Source organism: Mastomys coucha, unplaced genomic scaffold, assembly GCF_008632895.1.
Source record: "Mastomys coucha isolate ucsf_1 unplaced genomic scaffold, UCSF_Mcou_1 pScaffold5, whole genome shotgun sequence".
NCBI lineage: Eukaryota > Metazoa > Chordata > Mammalia > Rodentia > Muridae > Mastomys > Mastomys coucha.
Genome location: NW_022196911.1, coordinates 43892390 through 43916219, shown reverse-complemented (window position 1 = coordinate 43916219; position 23830 = coordinate 43892390). Strand labels below are relative to the sequence as shown.

Genomic DNA, 23830 nt, shown 5'->3' with positions numbered 1-23830 from the left:
CCCCCCCCCCCCCATAAACTGATAGATTCGCTGTCTCAGTTAGGATTACTGTTTGCTGTGAAGAAACACCATGACCAAAAAGCAAGTTGTGGAGGAAAGGGTTTATTCGGTTTACACTTCTACAGTACTGTTTGTTCATCACTGAAGGAAGGCAAGAACTCAAACAGGGCAGGAACCTGCAGGCAGGAGCCGAAGCATAAACCATGGAGGAGTGCGGCTTACCGTCTTGTTCCCATAGTTTGTTCAGCCTGCTTTGTTATAGAACCAAGAACCACCAGCCCAGGGATGGCACCACTCACAATGGGCTAGGCCCTTCCCAATCAGTAACTAACTAGGAAAGGGTCTTACAGCCGGATCTTATGAAGGCATTTTCTCAATTAAGGTTCACATAACTTTAGTTTGTGTGTCAAAGTGACAGAAGACTACGCAGCACATTTGCCAAGCTAAACATAAAGAGAATTCTTTTGTTCGTTTGGTCTTTCGTTGTGCCCTTTCTGGAATGAACCTATGCTCGTTCATGGCTCCCCAGGGAAATTTTTTCAGGAGCTTGGCCCCCCGACCCTTGCTCGACAACCACACTGAATTCAACTGAGAGTTTACCCTCATTCTGTACACTTTACTTTTGCCAACGAACTTAATTAGTTATGGGTTGGGTTTTATTTTCTTAAACGATTAAGTGAAAAGTGACAAAGTTAGTCGTTGGGCCAGATGTTAGGGCAGAACCGCAAACGCAGTGCCCAGCGGTACCGGAGACGCGGAGGCTGGCCTAGGGGCGAAGGGGCGCATTGGTGCAAAGCTCTCGGTCCGGAAAGGGAATGTGGGTTTGAGCTATAAAAGTGCGTGACAGCCTAGCCGAGTAGGGCGAGAGGGGGTTAGGAGCTGAGGGGAGTGACCTCAATAAGAGCGTACAGAAAGGGAACAGCGGAAGAAATAGCACTGGACAAATGAACACGATAGGGAAGTTAGCAGGTCTGACTTCTAGAGCGCAGGAATTCATCTCCGGGTTGCGACTTCTTGAGAAGCAAAAGGACTCAGAAACGCAGCTTCGGTATTTTCCTCTTTCAAGTTCTGGTCTGGACTGTGTAATAGTGAAAAAGTAACCTGAAGGCCCCAGCGAGATTTGAACTCGCGACCCCTGGTTTACAAGACCAGTGCTCTAACCCCTGAGCTATGGAGCCAGTTACGAAGGTAGCTCGCGTGCCTGAGTAGTTAACAGAATCACCATCATTGCGGAGCCGCAGAATTTAACTCCAAATTGGAAAAAAATGATAAAAGTCTAATCATAGTCTTTCAACCGAGTAGCGAGTAGCGGCAGCAGCCGACAGAATTGCACTATCCACCGAGACAGATAAAACAAAAGGAACGCAGGCATTCGGAAAGAGTCTTTTGAAAAAATAGGCCGGGAGTTGTACTTGCTGTGGGAGAGAGGCGACTGTCCCTCAAGTGGCGGTAGCTACGGGGGAGTCTGCGGAAGGAGCAGGAAACGATCTTGTAATCCAGGATTACAATCAAGGTCAAAGTGCAGATAATGCACACGGGAGAGGGTGGACGACCCTGTCCTGTGGGCTGCCAAGTCAGAGATGTTGACGTGATACCTGGTGGTAATAGCAGCGGTTGGGTTCTTCAGCCGTGCTCAGTAGAAAACAGGGCAGAGACCTGGAGTCCCCTGGTCCCACCATATTCACAGGCAAATTTGAAAAGAACAACCAACTCTTATGGTACATCTTAATGCCAGCAGTGAGCTAGTTTGTCAGGGCCCCTAAGGACCCCCTGAGGGGAGGACAGAGAAGATGAAGGTCTGGGGAAGGACGGGAGTCCTAATCTGGGAAAGAATAAAATGTGGCTGCAGTCCATAGCCCTCAGCCTGGTGGCTTGCCGGTCCTAAGGTTTCCGTAAAGCTGGATGACAAGGGTCACATAGTCGTACAACCCAGAGGCAGGCCCCTGGGTGCCCATCGTGTGAGTGCTGGAATTCTGTGAAGATAAGGTGCAGAGTCCTGGACTTCTGGAGCGTAGGCCAATTATTCTCAGAGACCTGATAATACTAGAGATTTACAATGCCCAAAAGATGAGGGGGGGGGGGGGTGCACACAGTCTCACATGAGAATATGCAGCCAAGTCACTAAGTTGTCCTGTAGCCAAGTAACTGTCACAGGAACTGTTATCAAATTACAGCTATTATACAAAAATGTATGATTACTCTACAGATACCACCCTCTGACAGACACAGACATGTATACAGACAGCTACCCACCATTCTCAGTCCTGGCCTCACATGGGATGCCTACATCCAACAACCCACTTTTGGTGACATGTAATAGTGTGTCGCTCCAATCATAGATATTAAGTGATGCAAAGGAAATAATGATCATCAAAAAGCCATGAGTGTGGTTGGCACATATCTTTAATCCCGGGAGCAGACAGGAGGATCTCTGAGTCCAAGGCTAGTCTGGCCTACATAGACAGTTCCAGGCCAGCCACAGGTACAGAGTGGGACTTTATCTTTTAAAAACACAGTATTTGGAATTACCTAAATCTGTTCCCAGAACCTAATCCCTTAAACTCGACTCCAGTGTTGTGGCATTTGAATGCAAAGACTTAGACCCAGTTCAAATTTAGATTAAATGAGTTTATTCTCACTGCTAGCAGAAGGCAGCTTTAGAGCCAAACAGCATGCCATGCCAAAGGGAGCTAAAGCAAGCGTTTGTAAAGGTGGACTCCAAAGGTGCCCAGTATAGTTACCTACAGAATTCATAGCTGGGCAAGAAAATTGTTTTTCTCCCTTTGGTTGTTTCTCATTCCTGTTGTATAGCAATGAAAAGGCCACTTATCCCAGTCCCACGGCAATGATGGAGTTTATAAAAGCAGAACACAGGAGAATCATTATTCTCTTATTTCACCTGCAGGTCACTAGGATCTCAGGGCATTCCTGGGCAAAGGTCAGTGGCCCTTAAGAGATACCTGGTACTGCATTAAGTTTCTCTTTTTGTTGTTGTTGTTGTTCTTTTTTCTTTTTCAAGACAGAGTTTCTCTGCCTAGCCCTGGCTGTCCTAGAACTCACTCTGTAGACCAGGTTGGCCTCAAACTCAGAAATCTGCCTGCCTCTGCCTCCTAAATGCTGGGATTAAAGGCATGCGCCACCACAGCCCGGCTGTATTAAGTTTCTTTAACCATCACAGGGGAGTTGTATGTAAATTATTACACAGATCTGAGCACTCTAGGGGAAGTGTCACTAATTGACTGGGACGGACGGAGCAGGCAATAACATAGTGCCCTCAGGTTTGGGCCGGCTGTCATGTCCCCACACCAGAATAAACTATCTCTTACACCTTTTGAAGTGAAAGCTGTGGTTATTTGGGTTTTTTTGTTTTTGTTTTTGTTTTTTAATGTATTGGTCTGTGTGAATGTATATACATATGTAGGTGCACAGACTCTGAGGTGTGCAAACAGTGACCAAAAGAGGGCATCATATCCCTAAAGCTGGAGACCTGGGTCTTTACAAAAGAGGGCATCATATCCCCTAAAGCTGGAGACCTGGGTCTTTACAAGGCCATGCTGCCTGTTACTTGGGTGCTGGGATCCGAACTCTGGTCCTCATGATTTCACAGTAAGTGGGAAACTGTTTTTGTGTGGATGTCTGTTTCCAACAGCTAACCCCTATACAGTGTCTCATAAACGCCCTCTCTGTAACCTTTATCCCAAATCTGAGATCCAAGCGCGCAAGCTCACACACCTCAAATACACAACATTTGGGATAATTCTAGCAGAAACCAATACTCAGACATATCCTCAATTCAGTCAGACCATGGAGTCAAGAAGGAGTACAGACACCCCTAGAAATGTGCTCATAATCTGTATTTCCATCACCTCTCCCACTTCCAAGCAGAGCAATAAGCAAGGATCTGCCCATTCCTGCCCTTCCAGAAACCCAGCTTTGTGATCTCTATGGAACAATAGCCAGTTAAGAGGCTAAGGAGGTTGGCCTAGCCAACCCCCTCCAGGGCAGATGCCCTGTAATCCTGGTCACCAGCATGTTCTGGCATTTGCATAGATTTAGAAAGCTCCAGAAAAGGTTTGTCAAGACGGTGCTTGAGCTGTGTGCATCTCTACACTGGTTGGTGCTAGCTGCATCTGTAAACTCCTAAGTATCAACTTGTGTTTCACAGTTCCAGAACCTCTGATCTCCTTACCCAAAGGAAACGGTGAAAACGTAAGGCACCTGTGACCACATTGGCAATCAATGTGGCAAAGGATGCACATGAAGAGCGCTGGAGGACAGCAATGTGCTAACATGTGTATACTGTAGTTCTGGCCTCTTGTATAGGTCATGAGTCTCTCTGTTCAGATCCAGCCAGACTGGCTTCTAATTGGGGAGCACAATGCTCCTCCCTGAATAAACAACCCAGCCAGGCCAGCTGGATCCAGGGGACTCAGCGACCTCTCCAGGCAGAGCCTGCAGCTGTCACAAATGTAAAGTAATAACACGATGGGCCCAGGGCCTAAACACACCCTTTGCAAGGGTACCAGTCTTCGACATTGTTCTGTGTAAACAGGGACCCTTCTGAATCAAGGCAGTAATCCGCCCTTGTGATAGGAAGCACCCTTGCTTAAAGCTGGGCTTTTATGCCAGTGAGCGACTCCTCTCCATAGTTCAGACACAATTTACAGGAACATTACGGGAACCAGCAGGCACGAAGGGGTCCAAGGCATCTTGTCCCTGTGCAGTTAGTTACGCACAGCGCCCCTTTTTCTGCGCCAATGTTGTGCTCTGAAGCAGCCTTCTTGGGCAGCTGAAGTAGGGGTGTGAAGGAAGGTCTAAGATAAAGTTCCTCCATCTCGAGGAGGAGAGTTCACTGCTGCCCTGTCCCTTCCTAGGAAGCCCGACAGAGCTCTTCAAGGCCAGATTCTCAAGTAGGTGCCAGTAGAACAAACAGAGAAAAGGGGGAACACTCGCTCCTGGAAGTTGACGCGGAAGGTGTAGAGGTGGCGCATGTCCTCCACTGCATAGAAGGACACTGCTCCCACCTCAAGGTCCAGCGCCACCCTCACCCGCGACAGGTGCCCACAGTTGAGCTGAGTCCTCTCAGGGCTGGTCACCGCCCAGTATTGCCCATTGTTGAGTTGCATTGCCCAGACGCCCTCCTCGGGGGTAAAGGGCGTGAGGCCCTTGCGACGCACGCTCTCTCGGGCCACACCGAAAGCCCAGCCGTCCTTGGAGCCCACTTCCACCTCCCAGTGATGTCGCCCAGAGGAGAAACCACAGGATGCCAAAACGCGGGTGTTGGTATCAAAGCGGCGAGGATGGTTAGGCAAATCCTGGGCGCGCTGTCCTAAACGTACGCTCTTAAAATCCAGGGACAAGATGAGGCGGGGGTTGGCCGTGTCTGGGTCCAAAGTGAGTTCCACTGAGGAGAGAGAAAAAGGAGAGATGTCTCCACTCTTTTTTTTTTTTTTTTTTTTTGCTTGCACAGCCTCTACACTCAGGGTACACTCCCTTCCATCACCCATCAACCCACCTCTCTCAACATCAGCTACTTAACTTTCCTTTTTTCTTTCTTCTTTTTCTCTTTCTTCAATTTAACAAATGCATGTTAAAATCTTTAACAGACACTTATTTAAATTTAAGAAATACAGGGGGCCTAATTTGGATCTCAATTTGAACAGGTCAGCAAATCTGATTTCAAGGATAATTGTAGAGCCTGGACATAAAGAAGGCCTGAGCTTAGGTCTGAGAAAAACAGAAGAATCAGGAGTTCAAGGCCAACCTCAGTTATATACCCAACCTGAAGCCAGCGAGGATTACAAAGGTCCCTTTCTCAAAAAAAGACAATTGGGGAATTTGAAAATTAGATACAGGAAGCCATCATTGCTTTCTCTAGGTGTGATGGTTCTGGTATTTAAAAGTCTGTCTCTTGTTTGGTGTGGAGGCCCACCCTATATTCTCAGCTCCTGGGAAAGAGGGGGGGGGTGTTTGGAGGGGGGAGGTGTGTCTCTGAACTGGAAGTAAGTCTGTGTACATGGTCAGTTCCCAGGGCTGTACAGTGAGAGCTGCCTTAAAAAAATAAAAAATAAAAAGATGTCTCCTTAGAGGTAACATGCTCTGAAATATTTGTGGAAATACAGCATCCTTCTTTTATTATAAAACTGGACACAATGTGATAAATATTCACCAATTGACAATTGAAGACTTATTACATGAACTTGTGTGGCGTGCATTATGCTTTCCTCTCTCCTTTTGCGTATTTTTGAAAACTGTCAAAGTAAAAAGCTACAAAGAACACTGAGCTGTAAACACTATTGCAGGACTTTTTCCAGCTCCCCCGTAGTGATTTGGATGAGAATGGCTCCCATAGGCTCATATCTTTGAATGTCTAGTCATCAGAGAGTAGAATCGTTTGGGAGAAAGGATTAGGCAGTGTGCCTTGTTGGAGGTGTGTCACTGGGATTGAGCTTTGAGGTTTCAAAAATCCAAATCTGCAGATCATAGTGCAAAGCTCTCAGCCACCGCTATATAGCACCATGCCTGTCCGTCTTCAACCTGATGATCATGAACTAACTTTCTGACACTGTAAGCCAGCCCCCAGTTAAATGTTTTCCTTTATAAGAGTTGCCTTGTTCATGCCGTCTCTTCACAATAGACAATAGCAATAGAACAGTGACTACTTCACCCTGGAATACCACTAGAGATCAAAGCCGGTGAACCACCCTTGCCTCTTTGTTACTTTCTTCCCAGCTCTGTGAGAGAGGCTGTGGATGATCAGCAGAGAGATCGGGAGTACAAAGTGTAATTTCAACTATGGGAGCCAGGCAAGCCTCACTGGAAGGGTATGTTAGAGTAAAGATTTATAGGAGGTGGGGAAGCCAGCTTTATGACAGGAACATCTGACCCTGGCCGAGGGATTGGCCAGAGCAGTGCAAAGGCCCTGAAGTTCATGTGTGGTTGGTGCATCCTAGAAGCAGCAAGGAGAGTGTAGCTATTATCCTAAGTCAGGACCTGATACACAATGAAGTTAGATCCAGGAAGGCCACTGAGAGCTGAGGGTGTAGTGAGTGAAAGGAGCTGTTACTGGGCCCTGCAAAGGTAAACCCTGGGCCCTTGCTTCCTTCCCTTCAGTGCTGGATCATATGCTCCAGATCTCTGCAGTCTCCCTGTGTTTCTACTGTCCCCCTGTAATGACCATAGTTTTAAAAAACAAAATGCCTGTTAGACATAACAATAGCTTAGTTGGGATCTCCACTACACCTCAGGCTGCACCTGACAACCAGAACTCAATGACATCACTCACCCAAGATAACCAGACACAGTCCTAAAACCCCATGACACCCACTGGACAGTACATAAGCAAAGACCTAAGAGCAATGCTCTGCTCTGCACATCCGGAGAGACGCCACCTTGGTCTGCCCTCGAATCTCCTTCAGGATCTGAGCCTCAAATTGAGACTTCCCTCAAATTGAGACTTCTGAATTGACTCTGAACTAAAACAGATCCTACAAAAGTGAGCTGCATTGCAGAGATAGGCTCAGGACAGTAGTTAGGGCTTTAGAGAGTGAACACTGTGTGATGACTCAGCGTAATAAAGTATAGCTTTCCTTATGCTAACTACGTGTATCTACCTTCATGCTCATGACGTCCCCCATCCCACACATAACCCCCAACCCCAGAAGAGGTCTTCATCTGTTGAGATGTGGAAGTAAACGTAGATTCATCCAGGAAATTGAGATTTCTCTGCCCCAAGCAGCCTCAAGCCAACTCATTCCTGCTGCAGACCACTCTCTGCACTTATGAACCAAAAGGCCCCACAGCCACCTGAGGGTTCAAAGATGTCAATCATGGATTAGGAAGGGGGCAGAGTAACAGGCACTTAGGTGGCCCGGGCACAGAGTCAACCATTGTAAAGTCCTGAGATACCGCCTCTGGCAGGGAGCAGGTTCCCTACATGGTCAGCCTTGTATCCACAGCGGTGATGATCACAGTTCATACCTTTCTCTTCTTTCTCCAGCTCTCCCTGGAGATCCTCTACAGAGAGACAAAGCAGAGCAAATGTGCACAGTGTGGGTCACTGCCCGACCAGGAAAACCTCTTCCCCTGACACTTATAACTCCAGATACTCCAGAGGCTGAGTTACATGTATGGAGCCAAGATGGGAACATATAGAGGAGGGACCCCCTAAGTGTCCTAGCTCCCCCTCTCCCTCTATTGTCTAGAACTGGTCTGACCTGACCCCTCCCCTTTTAGCTTCTTCACGTTCCCAGTATTCTTTTATACTATTCCTATGCTACCCCATAGGAAGCAGGATGCCCAATCTGACTTTGCTAGGCTCCAACTCCTGTTTCCTCTTCTCTGTCCAAGAAAGACATAGCCTTAGGTCCCATGAACTACTAGGAGCACATACTCCTCCACCCAACACTACACAGCCCAGCCCGCACCCAGGACCCTACCTTTGAACTTCTTCAGCAATCCCTTTAAGACAAAACTCTTGAGGGAAACATTCCACACTTTATTCTTCATCTCAGATGAGACTGTGGTTGGCTTGGAGCTGGGCACGCTGCTGCATCTGTAGGACAAGACCCCGGAGGAAGTCCCAAGAACACCAGTCCACTCCTACTGGCCTATGATAACTAGGCTGGTGCTTTAGCTTAGATACATGTAATCCTAAAGACCTATGTGTTAAAGGCTTGATTACCAGCTCGTGTCCACAGTAGAAGATATCACAACTTTTAGGAGGTGGGGCTTGTGGTAGGGAGTTTACATGATTGGAGAATTGCCTTCGAAGAGAATATCATCAAGCAGACAATCTTATTCACTCCCCGCCCACCTCCCACCCCACCTCTTCCCAGTTGCTTCCAATAAGAGAAAACAGAAAATCCAACTTTACACAGGAATTCCCACAGCTAGGTAGGTGGGCCTTTGCCTCAAAGGAAAGGCCTTCCAGGTAAGGAAGTAGCAGTAGGGGGTCAGGAGGAGAGAGAGGACCTTAGGATAAAAAGAGAAAGCCTGAGGGGGAGAGCAAAGCCATAGAGTCTTTCCTAGGAAAGACCTAGGAACTGTGAAGTTCACTCACTTGCTCAGTGTGCTTTTGAATTCCTGGAAGAAAACATGGAAGAAAATCAAGTCAGCATCATATAACCTCCATTCACCTTTGAGAAAACATGACTGCCCCTTACCTGACACACAGAAAATAAGCCATGCCGCACTAAACCCAGGTGACAGGGGCTTCCAGCTGTGGCTGGCTACCGGGTGTTACCACAGTCATGGGACCTTCACCGCACCCTCGTACAAGGCCTTTGTTGTAAAATTCCTCAGTGGGGCATCTAACAAGACCCAGTGTTTATGGCTAGAGTGGTGATCAGCTCAGACAAGCTACAAGGTCTTGTTGTTGTTTTTGTCTTGTTTTGTTTGAAACAAACAAAACTCTTATGGCTCAGGCTGGTCTCAAATTTCATTTGGAGCAGAGAGTGGTCTTGAACTGGATCTAGAAGTGCACCCCACCGTACCGGGCATTGCCTCAGTGTCTTTTCTGTCTGTTATGCTTGACTTTTCTGTGGTTTGTGAAATCGATCTGAACATGCTGGTGGCCTTTTGTTGTTGCTTGTTCTGGTTTTTGGGTTTTTTTTGTTTGTTTGTTTTGAGACAGGGTCTCGCTATGTAGTCATTGTTTACACCAGGCTTGTCTCAAACCCCACAGAGCTCTGCTTGCCCTGGTTCCTGGGAGCTGGGATTAAAGGCGTGGGCTACTATCCTTGGTCTGGTGACTATTCTTTTTAGTTAATTATTTATAAAAGTGTTCATGTGTATGTCTGTGCACCGTGTGTGCCCATGGAGGCCAGAAGAGGGTGTTGGACCCCCGGAAGCTGGAGTTACAGATTGAAAGGCTCCATAGGCTCTAGGAGGGCTTGCCTTTCCCCCATTCCCTCTCCCTTGTAAGCCATAGATTGCATCCCTAAGGCTGGCCACCAAGATCTGGTCCCTTATTGGTCACTTCCTCCTCCTAAAACTGACCACCAAGGTTCAACTCTCAAAGTTTTGGAACCCAACAATTAAAAAAATCCCCCTTTGGCTACCCTAATTAACATGCCCATCAAAACAAACCAATTCATCCTAAAAAACGGGGTTCCCCCTTTCCCTTTATAAACTGCCATTTGCCTAAGGCCCTGTTGCCTCTCTACCCAGAGGCAGTTGTTTGTCTCTGGGGCAAATATTTCTTCCCCTTCTTCCCTGTTCCTTTCCCCCTTCTCCCTCATCCTCTGTCTCCTGGCTTTGTCTCTCATTCCCTGTACTTTGTCGGGGGGTGGGGGGGGCAGGGGGGAAAATAAATCTCGTGTGCTGAGAACTTGGTCTTGGGATCCTGTGTGGACAGTGGTCCTTTCACAGTTGCTGAGCCACCGTGTGCGTACTGGGGAGCAAGCAGCCAGTGCTCATAACTGTTTCGCCATCTCTCCAGCCCCAACTATTTTTTTTTCACTCAGATGGAATATCATAAAGCACATTAAAGTAAATTACAGGTAGCTTTGTAAGGACTGTTTTCAATAGACACATTGGTCTCAAATGTGTGTAGATAGAATAATGTAAAATAAGCTATAATGGCTTATAATCATTAAATTTTATCACATCCTGTCTGGCCTTCCAGTCCCAGGAGATCCAGTACCCCTTCCTCCACTCCCCTTCCCCCCAGGGCCTGGTTGTTTCCCAGCAGCCTCTCCTAGGGCCTAGGGCAAATGCCTCAAGGTTTTATGACTCCAGTGTCACCTGGAGGAAGTCTAGGTCCGGCTTCTGTGCTGTCTCCTGGATCTGGCTGCTGAGTTTGGACAGCTGAGTGATCTCGCCCTCCAGCTGGGCCAGGTTCTCATTCTGCTTCTGTGTCACTTCCTGGGACAGCACCTCCAGTCGGCTTAGAAGCCGGCCCTCCTGCTCCACCAGGAAGGCCCGCAGTGCTTGGAACTCTGCCCCTACCTTCTCTTTCTCTGCTGCCATCTGCTTCTGTCTCGAGAAGAGAAGAAGTTGGCACATGACTTAGAGGGGAAGGCACTTGGAGGTGACATTAAGACAGGACTTCGAGGAGGCATCCTCCAGGGCAGGAGTACTTCCCCAGTGAGACACACTCATACATGCATACTGTACATTAGTTACAGCCCAACTCTTGTACATTAATCACGAGCCAGAGCCTCAACACACACTGCTCTCTTCCCTGCCACACGTGTCCTCTGGCTTCTCTTAAGACCTGGGCCCGACTACAGAGCCTCAACACACACTGTTCTCTTCCCTGCCACATGTGTCCTCTGGCTTCTCTTAAGACCTGGGCCCGACTACCTTCCGGCATCTTCAACTCCTCACAACTACCTCAAGCTGCAATTTCCTTTTGTAAAACATGAGAGAGATAAATTAGTACCTGCAGTGTACTAATTAATTAATCCACCATGAGGAGTAAATCAAAGATTGTCTTTTCTTTTCCTATATATTTATTTAGTCTCCTTTCGCCCTATTTTTATTTTATTTTAGAGATAAGATTTCACGGTGTAGTCTTGGCTGGTCTGGAGGTTTCTATGTAGACCAGGATAGCCTTGAACTCACAGATATCTGCCTGCTGGGATTAAAGGTGTGTGTCCCTATGCCTGGTCCATTCTTGATTTTTTTGTTTTTCAAGATGGGTTTCTCTGGGTAGCCCTGACTGTTCTGAAACTGTCTTTGTAGAACAGCTTGGCCTTGCACTCACAGATCCACCTGCCTCTGCACACACACACACACACACACACACACACACACACACACCCGCAAGTGCTGGGATTAAATGCAAGTGTAATTAAGCCCAGATTTTTTTCTCCCTCTCTTTTTAAGGCTCTATTTTGGCTTCAATTTTGTGGCAAATGTGGAAATGTGGCACAGCCATTTCCATTGGGAATGGTGAAAGTCATGAAGCCAGTACAGCTGTTTGACCCATCTCCAGCAAATGCTGTGATTTCTGTCATTCTGTCTCTCAGTTTGGGGTTTTGGTTTCTGCACATTGCATTCTTGGGGGTTTTCTGCATTATGATTCATTTTATGTCTTTTCCCAAGAAAATTATATCTGAATCTTTTAAAGGAAAGTTCTAAACATAATTTTAACTGGCCACTCTTTGAAAGTCTTCCTTATGCCCTGGAGATCTCTAAACACAGATATGCACATAGCTAGAGATTTCTTTATAAGGCCATTCATTACTCCAGGAATCTTCCTGGGGTTTCCAGCCCTAAGCAAATTCAAACAGTATCATTGGTGCAGGGTAAGCAAACACCACTGACAAACTCTGACTGGCCAGGAGAATAGGTTACAGATTTGAGGCCTTTTCTTGTAACATGTTTAGAACTCTCTGAAAATATAAAGATAGGAGGTCCTACACAGTACAGCCATGGAAGAATCGAACTCAGTAAACAAGATAGGTAGACTGCAAAAAACTTTCCATACTTTATAGGGTAGATGATGAAACAATACAGTAAAAAGTGCTAAGCATTAGCATTTGCTCCTCAGAAAAAGACCTCTCCAGACATTTTCTGTTTGTCTGAAGTGTTTTAAAACTGCAAACACGGCCAGCCTACAAGCAGACTGTCGTATTGTAAATGTGTTTGCTTTGGAGGAGACACTCTTTAGGTTCTTTAAATAGGTTCTTTAAATAGGGCTGGTAATAAAAAAATAAAATCTGTTCTATTTGTACTTTCTAATTGTGACTGAACTTGTAACATCAAACAGGTAATGAAAAATCAAAACACATAATCTGTACTTCTCGGATAATCATTAGTCTGTCTCTGTGAAACCTGCATAAATAAAGAGGCACCTGGTTACAAGTCACCCAGAGCAGCGGAAGCAGTCTGATTGATTGCTAGTCAGTCAGAGCTGCAAGAGTCAACTGCACCTGACTCATTTCTCCTTTGCTCCTTATCTCCTCTCCTGGGACACCCTACCTACAAACGCAAATGCAGACTTCAACATGCAGAACTTCAGGGGTTGCAAGGAGAGAAGAAGAAAGCTGCCTGTTAGCAGAGGCACTGCACAGCTGCTCGGCACTAAGTGAATGAGCTGTGCAAACTGGACGCTCTACTCTTTGCATTATCAGATTCAGGGCTTTTCATGTCTAGATGCACTCCTTTACCTACTTTGTTTATACAAACACACTTACTTGTGTAGCAAAATTCCAATATAGTAAACAAGAACTCTCGTGGCTATCAATAAGTAAGGACCCTGTGCTCACAGGACAAGCTCAATTATGAAAGCTCCTCTCCCAGCTATTACAGAGGAAGGAAGATGGGTAGAAGAGTGGGAAGAAGAGGAGATTGTGAGAAAAGTGAAGTCAGGAGCCCTGGGCTCAGATCATGGGTCTCAAGGCTTCCCACAATATGCCTGCCCCTGCCCCATTTCCATAATCAGACATTGAGTAGCAGCAGCAGCAGCAGCAGCAGCAAGGAACTCTTTAGTTCACTCGCCCTAACCCAATGAGATCAGCACACTTCTTACTCCATTTTAGGGTGAGGAAACCAATCCTCATAATTGTTAGACTAAGATTCTAAGGCAGGGTGGTCTGAATTTAAAGTCTGTACTACTGCTGACTACATGGCATTGACTCCCAAGGGAACAACCCAAGCAGAAGTGTTTCTCAGAACAGCTCTCTCTGTCTGTGCCTGGTGCTGAATCTCTATAATTGATAGCACCCAGGAGAATGAGGCTCTGCAAGTACATGGTCAGCCTGGACTACATAGCAAGTTCCAGGCCAACCTCAGCTACATAATGAGACACTGGTGGGTACAGGCAAAGCGACAATAGTTCCTCAAAACACAATGCCTGTTCCTAACCACAAAAATACAAAGCAAAACAAAACAAAATCTAGATGAATCTTTTAGACTAAAAAGCTTACATTCTGGGTCAGCTGCCAGTGATGGAATATGTAGGGAAAGTCCCTAATCTCCGAATTCTGATTGGTGAGAATTGTAACTGTAACTTGGCACAGGTGCTTGCAGGTTTTATGCTTTATAAACCCAGCTTCGGTCCCTACTCGGGGCTGCCAGGAAAGCCAAGTCCCTGATGGAGCAGCGACCAGGCTTGTGTGGTGTGAATGATAAAAGGCTTTGGTGTTTCGCCAGCGGGCTGGTGTACTCTCTCTCCTTCCTCCTGACACACAGACACAGTGTAACAACATCACGGGTTAAAAACTGGAGGTGGGCTGCAGAGATGGCTCAGTGGTTAAGAGCACTGGCTGCTCTTCCAGAGGCCCTGAGTTCACATGGTGGCTCACATGATGGGATCTGAGGCCCTCTTCTGATGTGTGAAGACAGCTACTGTGCCGGACCTGAGGAGTCTCAATGAACGCTAGAAACAGCAACTTGACTCGACTCACCAGGGGTCTGGAGCCAGCTCAAGAGATTAAAGCCAGAACCGAGAGCCCAGTATTCATAGGGACTAAAACTTTGATCTGCCCTCCTGCCTGGAGCCCTTGCTTTGATATGATCGATTCCTGTTCCCACCTATGTGCTAAAAGGCATGACTGTTTCGCCTCAAGTATCCCGTTTCTCTAAGTAAAGATTACACCTCGATAAGTACTTTTCCTGGTGTCGCCTCTTTGTCCTCCCTACCCACTTATTTTACAGAATCTCGAGTTCCCCTGTTTGTGAATCACCCACGGAATGAAGTGAAGCTGCAGGTCGGTTTCCTTCAAGCTACAAGTGTACTCATAAATAAATAACTCTTAAAAACTGGAGGGGGGAAGGGAGGGTTGAAGGGAGTAAGGGAGTGAAAACCTTGAGAACATACTCCCTCTGTCTTGCCATCCATCTTGTTTTGGTTCAGTAAGAAAGTTCTCATGGCAGGGCAGTGAAGGCGCATGCCTTTAATCCCAGCACTTGAGAGGCAGAGGCAGGCGGATTTCTAAGTTGGAGGCCAGCCTGGTCTACAGAGTGAGTTCCAGGACAGCCAGGGCTACACGGAGAAACCCTGTCTCAAAAAACAAACAAACAAAACAAAAAGAAAGCTCTCATGAAGTGTCAAGTAACTACAGGCACAGGCACCATCCTTTAAAGTTTTCCAGCCTCTAGAGCTATAAACTAAATAACTGTTCATTGTTGCTGTTGTCTATATAATCCTGGCTGTCCTGGAATTCACTATGAAGATGAGGCTGGCCTCAAACTCATGGATAACCTTCTGCTTCTGTCTCCCAAGCACTGGAATTAAATGTGTAAGCTACCATACCCAGCTAAACTCTAAACTCTATTCTTTGTTTTAATGTTTTGGTTTCTTTGTATAGCCTTGGCTCTTTGTCCAGGCTGGCCTCGAACTCACAGACATCTACTTGCCTCTGCTTAGGCCACCACCACCAGGCCTGTATTCCTTAAAAAGCACACAGTTGATGATATTGTGTGACTGACAGACCAAGAAAACTGTAAACAGAAGTGTTCCAATCTTGCTGTTGTCAGCACTTGGGGCCAGATAATTCCTGGCTTTGAGGGCTTCCCTCTGCATTCTGGGATATCTAACACCTAAGACCCCTGCCACAAAATGCAAGTGACACTCTGCCACACCAACTCCAGTAGAATCTGTGTGACAAGTTCCACAGACTGAGGCAAAGACTTCAAAAGAAGGAGGCCTCCTGGAACCGTTTGTGGAACTCTTGCCCAGAACAACATATTGAGCTGTAATTGTCATGGCAATTTATCTGTTTTGTTTTCTTTTATTACCTTTCTTATTTACAACATGTTACTGGTAGCCAAGGCCACAGTAATCTTAAACAAGAATAATGGGTAAAAAAGCATCCCTTGAGATGGGTCACTAACATGACCTTATTCCTGGGGAAACCAACGCTTTACTTTACAAATTATTTACAAAAACTATATAATAGTTTATGATACATAAAAACTTTCCTAACAATAAAATGTCATATGGCTACATGTGTGTCATCAGAGGTGGGCTTTGGTATATGGTAAAGAAAGCCTTAAATAAAAAGAATTAAAATAGTTTAAATTTACGCATTGAGTATGTATAAAAAAGTCAGGCATTATATGTTAAACAATAACTGACCTTAAAGATTTATTAACCTGCTCTTGGAAATATGCCACTGGCCTTGGATGGCTGCCCCACTGAATACATGCTTTCAGGGTTATAATGCTTGGATGATTTCTACTAATCGTGATGTCACCTGTTCTGTTTATAACTCACCGAATACATCTTTTCAGAATTGTAGTGTTTGCTTGATTTTTGTGCTTTACTGTGCCAAATGATAAGGATGGTGTTTATGCTTGCTTCACTGAACACATCTTCTAAGAGCTGCAATATTTGTTTTTCTTAATGTATGAAAACCCCTGCTTGAGAGCTGTGAAATACACTCAGATTCAGATCGCTTCTGTGTTTGTTTCTGTTTGTCACCGCTGAATCCTTACCCATCTAGCTTTCGAGGGCCCTCATTCCAGGGACCCCCATGCCCGACCGGGGTGGTCCGTGGCAACACTCACAGTGCTGACAACTAAAAAACCTCTAGCTGTTACTGGATGACCTCTGGGCAAGACCATTTTTCAGGCAAAAGTACTCTCCGCTTCCTACCCACCTCTTGTAGCCCATACTATAGGTACAACTATAAAACCCTGTTTAGTAGGGCGACAAAGGTCAGCTCACCTGTTGCTGTATGGTGAGCAGAATGAAGGGCATGGGGCTCCGTGGTAGAGCCCTGACTTGGCTGTGAAGGCCCTGGTTTGGATAGGTCAAGGGAGGGTTTGGGAAAGGGCAGAGATGGGAGGTGCTAAACAATGTCCTGGGGAGGAGGGTCAGAGACTTCACAGTTGCCCAGACCATAGAGAACGTCCTCTTCATCAGAGATGCAAACCAAAGAGCTAGGCACCTCTTCCTTCCCTAGCAGAGGTGGAACAAAGGTCTGGATGGATGGACTCTGCTTTAGGAAATGAATGGTCAGGTGGGAAAGTCTGGAATGCCCAATGGATGCAGATGTAAAAGCAGTGAAGGGTAAGGGGAGGGCCAGGCATGGTGGCACACAGCTTCAGTCCAGCACTAAGGAGGTAGAAGCCAGTGGATCTCTGTAGGTTTGAGGCCAGCCTGGTCTATGTAGCAAGTTCCAGGGTAGAGAGAGAGATCTTGTCTCAAACACAAACAGAACAATAATAACAACCACAAAGGAGCCCAGAAAGGAACCTGTGTGTCTGGGCTCCATAGTCCTCCCCTCCTAGCCTAAAGAACAGGGCTTTGGGGCTGCTGAAATATCTCAACAGGTAAGGTTGTTTGGTTCATAAGCCTGGCAACTCCAGTTCAATCCCTAGAATTTACCTCGAGGTGGAAGACAGGAACTGACACAAAGTTGCCCTCTGACCTTTACAAGCAGACAGTAGCACATGCACCCAACTATAGAAACACAAATAAATAGATAGGTAAATAGATAATTTTTTAAAGCATAAGAGGGTCCTCCAGGCCTCTTCCCTCTAATTCCCAGTTTCAAAAACAAATGGCTTTGCCTTAAAAGGCACCAGTAGTTCCTCTCATTCTTCCAGCACCTTTTATTGAGCTAAGAACTGAATTTGTGAGGTAGAAAATGACAGTGACTCATGTTTGTCCATAGTAACCAAAACAAGTCCCCAAGCCATAGTCCTCTGCCAGGAACAGCTCGGATCCCTCCTCACCATCAGCATTCTACCCTGTAAGCACAAAGGGTTTGTTTCTCTGGGCAGAAACAGCTGCCAGGAACAGCTCGGATCCCTCCTCACCATCAGCATTCTACCCTGTAAGCACAAAGAGTTTGTTTTGGCTGTCCTGCTATCCTGGAACTCAGGCTGAGGACCAGGCTGGCTTCGAACTCACAGAGATCTGCCTGCCTCGCCTCCAAAGTACTGGGATTAAAGGTATGTGCCACCACTGCTCAGCCAGAAACCTCTGGTTCTTAAATTAAACCTCAGAAAACAAAACATCTTCCTCACTGTTTTTTTCTGTGGCAGAACATGCTTCGGGCTGATGTGTGACTCCTTATCGTATGTTCATACTTAATATGACTTGTTTCTGTGAAGAAATACTAATGCACTGAACTACAAGATGCTGCTACAGGTCCTAGCTGGTTTGTTACGAATGACTGAACACCCTAAAGATTATTTGAACAGCTCTAGTTTATATTATAAATTATATAGTTAACATTCATAATGTATACCATATTGTCTTTCTGAAGTCCACCCTACTGTTTCAACAACAACAACAACAACAACAACGCGCACGCGCGCGCGCACACACACACACACACACACACACACACAGTCCTGGGCATCCACAACCCTATGCCTCTCACACTTGAACTCACTAGAAGCTCCTTGCTCTCCCTCTCCTCTGTTGACCGGAACACTTCATAGTCTTCCAGAACTTTCTTCAAGGCCCTCAGCCTGGAACCCAGCAGCTCCTGTGGTATGAAGAAAGACATCGTGGTCAGAAAATTCTGGATACCCTCTCGTGTGCCTTCCTAGAACCATCCAGGAGAAAGCCAAGATTCTGCTCTCAGGATCAAGAGACCGCATAGATACCATCTCTGGCTGCGAGGGTGAAGCTAGCCTTGCTGACTAAGCCTGTTGGTGCAGAACAAATGCAGGGAAACTCCAGAGGCCCCGGAATCTCACTTCCTCAAGGGCATCAAACCACACCGGCTGCGCTGAGAATCAAGACTCCTACATTGGTTCAGTCTACCTTATCTTCAGCTCTCCTCTCAACGCGTAGGAGAGCGGGAGCACAACAGGACAGCAAAGACTGGGGGCTGCGTGTGCCTCTTGTGCCGCAGCCCAGCGAGGGACAGACAAAGGGGAGATAGATGCCCAGAACCAATGGGCTTCACAGCTCTTCAGACAGATCACCTAAACCCAGGACACCACGCTGTGTTTCTCTTTGAACTTGGTAATTTGTGTAGTGCCACGCCCCTGGGAACGCAGTAGAAGTGTGGCAGAGGATGTGTGGACATGACAAATAGACACTTTCTCCGGGGCAGAGTAACAACAGCGGTTGGGGGACAGACAAGAACATTTCAAGTCCCTGCGGCCGTCTTCCAGGCCGCCAGGCATCGGGGCTCTGAAGGACGAGAGGAGATGAGAGGAAACCACAGTTTAGGGAGAGAAAAGGGAGACCGGGGCTCTTCTGTAGGACTCCGCCAACAGTCCGCAAGGGGAGCTGGGAGGGATGGAGCACAGCCAGGGCTCTCGGACATCCTGCACCCACCTTGGCCTCCTGCACCGCCTCCTCCAGCGGCAGCACGGCGTGGGAACGGTGCTCGCGCGCGCGGTCGCACACCACGCAAATGGCGCGGCCGTCGTCTTGGCAGTAGAGCTTAAGTTGCTCTCCGTGTTGCGAACACCGCGCAGCCGTCGCCCGGGCAGCCACCGCTGGGGTCCCGCGCTCCCCGGGCGCGGTGGGGGGCAGGCTGAAGCGCCGAAGGAGCGAGGCCACCGCGGCCAGCTGTCGATTGGGTCGCAGCTGGCTGGGGCGCGCGGGCTCGCGGCACTGAGGACAGGGCAGTGGGCAGGGCAGCGTGCGGGTCGCCGTGCCGGTCCCGGCTCCCGGACGCTCCCAGCAGCGCGTGATGCAGGCGCGACAGAAGCTGTGGCCGCACTCGACCGACACCGGTTCCCGGAAAAACTCTAGGCAGATGGAGCACGTCGCCTCGCCTTGGAGCTCTGCCGCCAGGGCCAGCGCCTCGGCTCCTGCATTCGGCCCGGTCCGCGGCCCCACAGTCGCCATCCGTGCCCTTGGTACATTCGAGTCTTTGTGGCTCTGGGGAGGTCCCTGGATGCCACCGTCCAAGCTGGGCTGGGCTCCGAGTACCCACTGGGCGAGGAGGGGCGGGGCGGGCAGCGGGCAAGCTGAGACCTGAGCCGAGGGTGCACCCAGCTGGGAATGGAGGCAGGTGGTGCCTTTTCTCTGGGTTCCTAAAGCCACCACCCTAGCCCGCGATCTCCCTTTTGTCGACCCCCCTTCCACCGCCTCTCTAGGCCGCCCAGTATGGCCCAGTCAGCAGTAGGGAACTGTCGGGGACAGGTGAGCGCAAGGCCAGCTAGGCTCTACTCCCAGTTGCCGACCTAGACTGACCCTGCCCTACGGGGGGCAAAGGAGTGGCTCCCGGGGCACGGTGTCTGGTTCCCCGCATACCGACTCATCCTGGCACTGAGCTGAGCTAAACTTAGGGCCTGGAATTTGGCTCTACCTCCTCACCCCAAGCGTGGCCTTTTGTCCATTTTGGTAACTACATCTCTTACAGTTCTTCTCCCTTTAATTTTGAACAAGTAATACAACCATTTTCTCTCATTTCATTCAGTATCATTCCACACCTACCCCCTGTCTCTCCCCAGCGAGTGTACAGCTGGGTTCCGCGGACCTTTATTTTTGGAGTAGTTTCTCTATGGTTTCTTTCTGGAGGCCACTAGAGTCAAGCTTCTTCCTCTGCCCTCCTCAAAACCCCTTTTGCCAATGTCACTATCCACTCACCCAGTTCTAACCCAAAGTTGCAAACCTCACCTCTCTAGTGTGTCTGACCTTCCTCACAGCATCTCCTCGCTACTCAGGATGCCACAATCTCCCTTTCTCTCCGGTCTATGGCCTCCTACTTTCTTCTTAGATTCTATAGTTTCCCCCACTCCGCTCCCTGCCCTGACTCACTCCCCGGGCCTCAGTCACCACACTCTAATCCTTTCTACTTTTTTTGACCTTAGAGGACCCTTTCAGAGCCGGTGTCTCTACAGTATCCATCAAAGCCCTCTGCTCAAACCCCACCAGTGGCTGATAACTCCCAGGAAAGAAGTTGAAGTCCTCATAATAAGCTCAAAGGCTCCGCCTGCTCTTTGTGTCCAGCTCCTGTACCCACATCTGCCTGTCCTCACCTGTCCTCATCCTCTGTGACTTTTGGTGTTGACTACGATGCAACCCTGTGAGTCTTCTTGGTATTCCTAGGTGTTAGAAAGACTCCCATGTAGCAGCATGGGAGCTCTTGCTTGATTCTCCTCTTCCACCCTGGGACGTTTTCACTTTTCTGCAAATTCAACTGCAGTTATTCTGAAGATAAGGAGCATTAAGTCAGTTGAAGAAACAGTGAATCCCTGGACTAAAGAATGCCACCAGTTTCAGGCACAGGACAACAGACGGTGACCTAAGGCCCTTCTGGTTCACCGAGAGCTCAGAGTAACGAGATCAAGGACCTTCAGTGATGTGTTTGTTATTTGATGTGCCTGGTGGCACAGACCTACAATCACAACATTAAAGGGCACAGGATCAGGAGTTCAAGGTCATCCCTTGTCATGGCCATCCCATCCCCCATGGCCACTTGAAGGTCAGCTTGGGTTATATGAAACCCAGCTTCCAAAAACAAAAACAAAGAAAAGTTATTTTTGTGGACTATAGCTCTCAAGTAGCTCACTTATACCTTTCAGTATTTTTTACTTGATCACTTTTTCTATTTAAATCTCTCCTTCGTATATAATATGTAGTCCAATGTGGCAAAGACCTCTTCAGCATATAACAGAGCAAAGGACTCACGGGAACACCATATGGAAGCCATTTGATTAGTTTATGGTTGACCTGCAACTGTCACCCAGACACACAAATAGCTCTTTCCCAGCCTCGGATTCCAGCGAGCCAGTCCTTGGGCTCATCTTGCTGATCTGTCTTCTTGCCAAAATCTGTACAGTGTGATGCCCGCCTCCTCCAGGCCTCCGCTCAAGTTCTACTTTATCCATGAAGCCTACAGCCTACACAGATTTTGTAACAGGGCCCCAGGCTTAGTAGGTCCTGAGACCTTAGCACAATTTACTCCATGATGGAAGGACCATTCAGGCTGTAACACCCAGCACGGAGACAGCTGACTCCATGATGGAAGGACCATTCAGGCTGTAACACCCAGCACGGAGACAGCACCCCTTGCCAAAGCCAAAACAAAGGCCTAATCCATCAAAGTCTGTGTAGTTCTGAGAAAGCCTCTGAATGCACTAAGCTGGCTTCCATAGTTCTGCTTCAGGCTAACTGTTCTTGTTAACTGAAGAAAGTCAACTCAGAACGTGCTTTTGGGTTTAAAACCTCACCCTGAGAAGGGCTCGGGGCTATGCTGGGATTCCATACACCCCGTGTAGTAGTCAACCGACTAGTAAAGACTTTCTATTGGCTTCTACCCATGTCTGAGTAGGATTCTATGGTGAATACCCTACAACAATTTATGATTGTGGGGGGTAACGGGGGTTGGAGATGGTTCAGTGGGTATGTACAGAAAGGATCCAGGTTCTCAGAACCGGTTTACATCTGTAACTAGCGTTACAGGGGATGGAGTGCCTTCTGACCTCCTTAGGCAGTCATAGTACACATACGTACACGCTGGCAAAACACTCATTACATAAAGTGAATAAATCTTTAACAACAACAACAAAATTGAGCATTGGAAAACCTGCCCACCTCCTATGCACTTTCTCCATTTAGAGCAATTAACTTCACTATTTGTTTAAACATTTTATATTTTACTACATTATCTTGCATTTAAAACAAAAAGCAAACGTATCTTTCTTTTTCGGGTCACTGTTCTCTTTTGTCATAAGTGCCTGATGAGTAAGTCTCTCTCAATTTTTCCATCCTCTTCCCTGTTTCTACTCCCGGATCTGTCTGTCCTCGGGTATCCCTAGCGGGTGACCGACTTCCTTAGCGAGGATCGGAGGAACCATCCGGATCGGCCAATGACTGGTTGTGGTTTCCAAACAACCAGATTCAATCTGCGGTTAGAGCCCTGAGCTACGTAATCACTAGGGCACTTCTGGGAAGCAGCACTAAGCAAGTGGGGATGTAGCTCAGTGGTAGAGCGCATGCTTTGCATGTATGAGGCCCCGGGTTCGATCCCCGGCATCTCCAGGTGGCTCCAACCTTTTGCTGTACTTTCTGGCTTTTTTTTTTTTTTTTGCTTCTTAGTTTTCTTTTAGACATTCTAAATTTACAAACAGCGTGCAGCCAACAGCTACAGAAAACCGCCCCCCCACACCCCCCCAAAAAAGGTGTTGAGCCGGCGCGGTTTATTAGTAAGAAAGAGCTTCGTTTCTCCCAGCTCCGGACTACTCGTGACAAAATTTAATTTAAGGGAAAGCAATCCAGTGAGATCTTAGGGCGCGTGTGGTGCCTTCTCAGCTCTGTGAGCTTCTCGGTGGAAGGAGCGTGGGGAAAACACATACAAAATCTCACACAGTCCCTGATGTTGGTAGAAAAAAAGTAAACAGAAAATGGAAGGAAGTAAGGGGGGCGATCAGGCGCCGACGGCTGGATTTTAAATTTCTGAGTTTTTGTAGTTTTATCAAATTCTGATTACAGTCTCAAAGTTAGGACTGGCTTTTTTCAAAACATAGGGGAGAAAAAATAAAGCCGTCCTCTGTGTAGCGCCCGGCTAGCTCAGTCGGTAGAGCATGAGACTCTTAATCTCAGGGTCGTGGGTTCGAGCCCCACGTTGGGCGCATGAAGACTTTTTAAACCACGACGAAAATAATCGTACCTTACAAGAGGTTCTCTACAAAATACAAATAAAAGGTCTCCTCGACACTTGGAAAGTAAAGGTCACTTTCCGAGTTATAATGCTTCCTCTACAGTAGCAACCTTGTTGTGGCACGACATTCTAGATACCAATCACGTTAACAAATATTTTCTTTTTAAAATTCACCCTGGGCCTTGCGTACGGTATCCAAGAACTCTACCATTGAGTTACATCTCCAGTCCTTATTTTAAGCATGTTAACTGTACCGTTCTGTAGAATTAACTACATTCACAGTGCTGTACTGCTTTCACTATCATTCACCTCCTTCTCTTTCTTCTTCTCCTCCCCCATCGCCTCCTTTTTTT

At 47.4% G+C, this 23830-nt stretch overlaps 1 protein-coding gene and 3 non-coding genes across 5 annotated transcripts; 2 read left to right on the top strand and 2 right to left on the bottom strand.

Moving 5' to 3' along the window:
* Positions 1-1105: 1105 nt before the first annotated feature.
* Trnat-ugu lies at positions 1106-1178 on the bottom strand. The gene has a single exon. It is a non-coding gene; the product is annotated as a tRNA-Thr (tRNA).
* A 2661-nt stretch (positions 1179-3839) lies between these two features.
* Positions 3840-19998, bottom strand: Trim7 (tripartite motif containing 7). 2 transcript variants are annotated; one of them, XM_031353326.1, is made up of 7 exons: positions 19199-19998; positions 18300-18395; positions 10747-10977; positions 9062-9084; positions 8439-8554; positions 7981-8016; positions 3840-5404 (listed from the first exon to the last, which is right to left on the bottom strand). In XM_031353326.1, exons 1-7 carry the CDS (start codon positions 19715-19717, stop codon positions 4893-4895), a joined length of 1533 nt encoding a protein of 510 aa, XP_031209186.1. In that variant the 5' UTR covers positions 19718-19998; the 3' UTR covers positions 3840-4892. The 2 variants fall into 2 exon arrangements, with proteins under 2 accessions (XP_031209186.1, XP_031209187.1); XM_031353327.1 differs by lacking the exon at positions 19199-19998 and adding an exon at positions 18517-18628.
* Positions 19999-22786: 2788 nt separating this feature from the next.
* Positions 22787-22858, top strand: Trnaa-ugc. The gene has a single exon. It is a non-coding gene; the product is annotated as a tRNA-Ala (tRNA).
* Positions 22859-23375: 517 nt separating this feature from the next.
* On the top strand, positions 23376-23448 carry Trnak-cuu. Its single transcript has one exon. It is a non-coding gene; the product is annotated as a tRNA-Lys (tRNA).
* Positions 23449-23830: the final 382 nt, after the last annotated feature.

What these genes read in the sequence shown, in the direction of transcription:
- Trim7 (XM_031353326.1), bottom strand. Translation starts at nt 19,717, where the DNA reads ATGGCGACTGTGGGGCCGCGGACCGGGCCGAATGCAGGAGCCGAGGCG. An exon ending in TTCAAAAGCACACTGAGCAA is followed by an intron (nt 8,555 to 9,061) that starts GTGAGTGAACTT and finishes CTTGTCCTACAG; the next exon opens with ATGCAGCAGCGTGCCCAGCT. An exon ending in GCTGGAGAAAGAAGAGAAAG is followed by an intron (nt 5,405 to 7,980) that starts GTATGAACTGTG and finishes CTCTCTCCTCAG; the next exon opens with TGGAACTCACTTTGGACCCA.